The sequence below is a fragment of the Plasmodium cynomolgi genome, chromosome 3, assembly GCF_000321355.1.
Source record: "Plasmodium cynomolgi strain B DNA, chromosome 3, whole genome shotgun sequence".
Classification (NCBI taxonomy): domain Eukaryota; phylum Apicomplexa; class Aconoidasida; order Haemosporida; family Plasmodiidae; genus Plasmodium; species Plasmodium cynomolgi.
Window position 1 is genome coordinate 955,218 of NC_020397.1, and position 4,793 is coordinate 960,010.

The 4,793-nt window shown below is 27.0% G+C and overlaps 1 protein-coding gene across 1 annotated transcript; it reads right to left on the reverse strand.

Annotated features, from left to right (window-relative positions):
• Positions 1–1,652: 1,652 nt before the first annotated feature.
• Positions 1,653–2,208, reverse strand: PCYB_033020 (VIR-like CYIR protein; the record flags this gene model as incomplete). Its single annotated transcript, XM_004220974.1, has 2 exons — positions 1,653–1,904; positions 1,942–2,208. The coding sequence occupies 2 exons, from the start codon at positions 2,206–2,208 to the stop codon at positions 1,653–1,655; spliced, it is 519 nt and encodes a 172-aa protein (XP_004221022.1).
• Between the last annotated feature and the right edge of the window lie 2,585 nt (positions 2,209–4,793).

The following is a 4,793-nucleotide window of genomic DNA, read 5'->3' on the forward strand; positions in this document are numbered from 1 at the left end:
CTAATAGATGAAGTACATTCCATGAAACTAAAAAATAAAAAAGGAATCTACTTTTTTGACGAAACATACCCCGTTTGGCACAATTTTATGAATGGTGCATTTGTATGTTAATGAAACAAAATCAAGATGATTACTTTTCAAACAAGTATACATAAAAATTAAGAATTAAAAAAAGTTCGCGCAAAATATACATTTCCTTGAAAAAATTACACAAAATTAGCAAATAAATAGTTGAATTTGTAGAATATTTAACTTAATTATAGGAATAATACGTATTCATTAAAGTGCTTATTAATGATATGAAGTGAGAAATGCAGACAGTTTGAAATGTTATAAGCACATTACGCCCATACTGCTGAAGCGGAAGACAAGTAATTTTAGTCATATTTGGATTACACTCTATACCAAATTGAACTTTAGAGAGCGTAATTTTTTAGGATGTCAGCATGCTCTACATCTATTACTTGGACTAAACATTTTAGAAAATCTTCTAAATTTTGGTAGCTTTTCTAATATTTATTCTAACTAAAAATTTTACTTAAAAAATGTGCCTCTAGAAATAAGGTATAAATTGAAAAGCATAAAGTAGTACAACTTGGTAAGCTTGCTGCATCCACAGCTACAACATTACATGGCTGTGACATAACTGTTGCTTTCTCGAAAATGAAAATAGGAATAAGTTTCTTTGTGTCGTAATGCTATGTGGCATTTTCTAAATTAGCTCTCATAGAACAATATGTTTCTCATTTGGAGTCTATTTTTTTAAATTCCAATATGCTCAATATTACGTTATTTTCTACATTTTCGCCATTTAGATATACAAACAGTAATATACTACATTTTAACTTTTATAATTTTATGAACATAATTGCATATGTTGTTCTTCCTTCCTCTGGAGGTTAATAACCGTTCTGGATATATCGACTTATATTTCGTATAATTATAATATGCGCTATTTTCACATGGGTTGGTATCGTAAAGCGTATGGGCTCATTGGCATCATGGGGGCTGGAAATCCTATTGAGGTACTCATTAATTCACTTGTGTCCAAATCACTTATATGTTTACGTTTTTTTTTCTTTTTCTTGGGAATACAACAACAGGGTAAACACCCACAACACTAAAATGGAAGAATAAAAGATATATGTATTACATGTGTTTCACAATTGTATGTATTTTATTAAAATTATTAATTCTTTTTTAAAATGCACATATTTTAATATATATTTTGATTTTACCTTATATAAAATGAAAAAAAAAAAAGGTAAGACATCCAAGACCAAAAAGAGATGGTAACCCATATTTTTGGAATTTTTCCGTGTAAAATATACCCGCATAGGATGTAATTCTATTAAAAAGGGTTTCTATATCACCGTTTTCAAGTCCCTGTTGCATTAAATTATATATAGAATTCGTAAACATGCCTTGAAGACTTCCTGTGAACAGATTACCCAAACCTGGGATTATACTACCAAAACCTGGGAGAATGTTGCCAAAACCTGATTGATATGTTTTTATCACTTCTGTTACGAGACTTTTATCAAGTTTATCTTCATATGATCCTTCTTGCACACATGCTAACTCAGACAATAATTTTTTAGGATCATAACGATCATTATTTTGTAAATATTTTGTGCATATGTCATTTTTTATTAGTTCACATAATTTTTTAAACGTAAAATATAATGGAACACATTCTTTAATATTGTCACAATATTTATTTGATTCTGTATTCTTTGTTCCTTTTTTCTGTTCAAATGTTTCAAAATTTTCAAGGTAATCAAGTAATTTTTTGATAGATTTGAATAATCCCGTTTTAAAAAGTTGGGATTCAGGATTACATATTTTACCATTTTTATTAGGTCGTCCGTTTCTGTCAATATTATTCCACTGTTTTTGAATTTCTTCAAAAAAAGGATATATATTTTTTTTTGTCTCAACTTCATCAAACTGTGTAGTTAATTCATCATATAACCAGTAATTCAAATCATAACAATGCTTATCGAAAAATGATGAATCGTCATTATGAACATTTTCTAAATAGTATATATTTTTTGCAAGTTTGGTGCAAATTTTATTAATTTCTTTTTCAGATGAATCTGTTGTAACATTTCCACAAACAATAGAATACGTACTAGTCTTTTGGTCACCAGTCAACGCTTTAAAAAATTTTTCTGAAGGTAATTCATCTACATCAGATTCTGTCATGTTGAACACATACAAAACTAATTAATATTGTGCTGTTTTTTTTAGGTAACAATGTCATATATTATATAATGATCTTTTGAATGTACATAAAAAGGAAGATGAATTAATTATTTAAAAGAAAAGAAATAATATGCATTATTTATCAGTACACAAAGTTCTCATCAAATTTGTATATGTGTGTATTAGATTAAAAAGTAAAATTTCCAAGTTGTTGAGTATTTACATTTGACAAAAAAAAAAAATTAATCCAATCATCAGTGTTGTGTATTCTAATATTAATTTTGTAATATACACAAATCGTTCGTAAGGATAATCATATCTTTATATTCATTAATGAGAAACTAATTATAGTATAAGTTTTTTTTGCACAAAATGATATTAATAATGAAACAAGCGTAAACGAACGGAATAATTTCATGATTGAAAGAATAACAGAACGAAAAGGTAGCATCATCCAGATAACTGATAGGAAGATATTTAAATACGCCTTAGAGTTGTAAAAGTGTATACTCATTTCGATTTTGTACAATGATACATTAAAGTGGAAATGTGAATTTACTGGGATTTTATTCAATGATATCATGAAATTGAACTCGTTCAGGAGGAAAAAAAAAAAAAAAAAAAAATAATATTAATTTTGCAATATATACAAATCGTTCGTAAGGATAATCATAACTTTATATTCATTAATGAGAAACTAATTATAGTATAAGTTTTTTTTGCACAAAACGATATTAATAATGAAACAAGCGTAAACGAACGGAATAATTTCATGATTGAAAGAATCACAGAACGAAAAGGTAGTATCATCCGGATAGCTGATAGGAAGATATTTAAATACGCCTTAGAGTTGTAAAAGTGTATAATCATTTCGATTTTGTACAATGATACATTAAAGTGGAAATGTGAATTTACTGTGATTTCATTCAATGATATCGTGAAATTGAACTCGTTCAGGAAAAAAAAAAAAAAGAAAGTATATTTAATAAACAAAAATTTTACATAATTTACAAAAGGGACAAAGTAAAAAATCATTGACAGAAAATATTAGGAATAAATTATAAATATTATTCCCTAAAATGTTATATAATGGGGATGTGTTCAATTACGAAATTATATTTGCATGTATGAAACTATTTTTTGTACAAACGTAACAATTATCACTCAAATGAGTGATAAGAAGTGTGACGATGCACATAAATCAATATGTGGGGAGATTAATTAGGATGATGCAAGAAGAAATCAAACCATATAAATAAATACACAGATGTGAAAGGTTAAACGTTACAAATAATGTGTAACTAGAGATAATTCCTTAAAAGGGATGAACCCATGGAAAATCACAAGTACGTGAAAATGATAAAAATATAATGTCAAAATGTTTTTTATTTTTCACGAATATTGCATAAAAAAAATATTGTACGAAGAGTTAATATATTGCATAAATCAAAACGTTAAATGGTAAATGTCAAATGAAGGGGAAAAAAAAGTGAAATATGTATCATTATAAATAATTACAGAAATAAAAAAGCTAATGTTTTATTCACATGGAAGACTAATTGAAATGTATGACTTGGCATGCACATGTAAATCCACTAATTTGTAAGTTTAAAGATGAAAAAACACTGCAACATAACTGTGACACAGATGTAGCAGAATTGTTTACATATTAAATAAAGTTGTAATAAAAATTTCATCACATTAATTGGATATGTATATATAACAACTTCGTTCATTTTTAACAATGGAGGACCACTTGTGAAATGGTGGCATATGTACTAAACGAAATGGTAAACGTTATGAAATAATTGGCTAAAATATTTGTAAAAATAACTTATTTGGAGGGGCATTACTATAAAAATATTGAATGGACACGTGTACAGAAAAATGCTAATAAAAAAACATCAAAATATGTGCATTTGAAAGGGCATAATTTATTTATGATATAGATACTTGCAGAGGAAAATGTTAAAATTTTTAGAAAGTTGTAAAAAGGAAATATTTTATAAAAAATGTAGTTATCATTATTATTAAAAATATAGTGCTAAAGAAAGGTTTAAACAACGCTAATGATAAAGGTTCAAATATTTTAAGGAGTAAAAAATGAACAATCTTTTAATAAAGGGATAGAAAAATCCTTACTCCGATTTACTTGTTGCATACAGATTTATATGAGTTTTTAAAATGGGTTCCGAACAGTTGTTAGTAAACGTATAGCATTTATAATGTGCACTATAAAATGTGAGCAAAACGAACTGTTCTAAAGATTAAATTAAATTATACTGGAATATCATTATGCAGGAGAGGATAATTGCATAAAATAGTGGAATACGGAATGTGATCCCACGCATTTTTGCACAAAAAATATGTGCGTAATTCCACGAAGGGTTATTGTTATTCAATTTAATATTTTTTTATCTTTTAAATATTCTTAAATTTTCTTTCTTCGTAGGAGCAAATATTTTGGTAGCAAATATATGCGAATTTTTTTTCCGCGACGAAAGATCATATTGGGTATGGCAACAATTTTGCACTTACGAGTTAGGGATTATATTAATGAATACTAAAAAATGGCAATATATGTT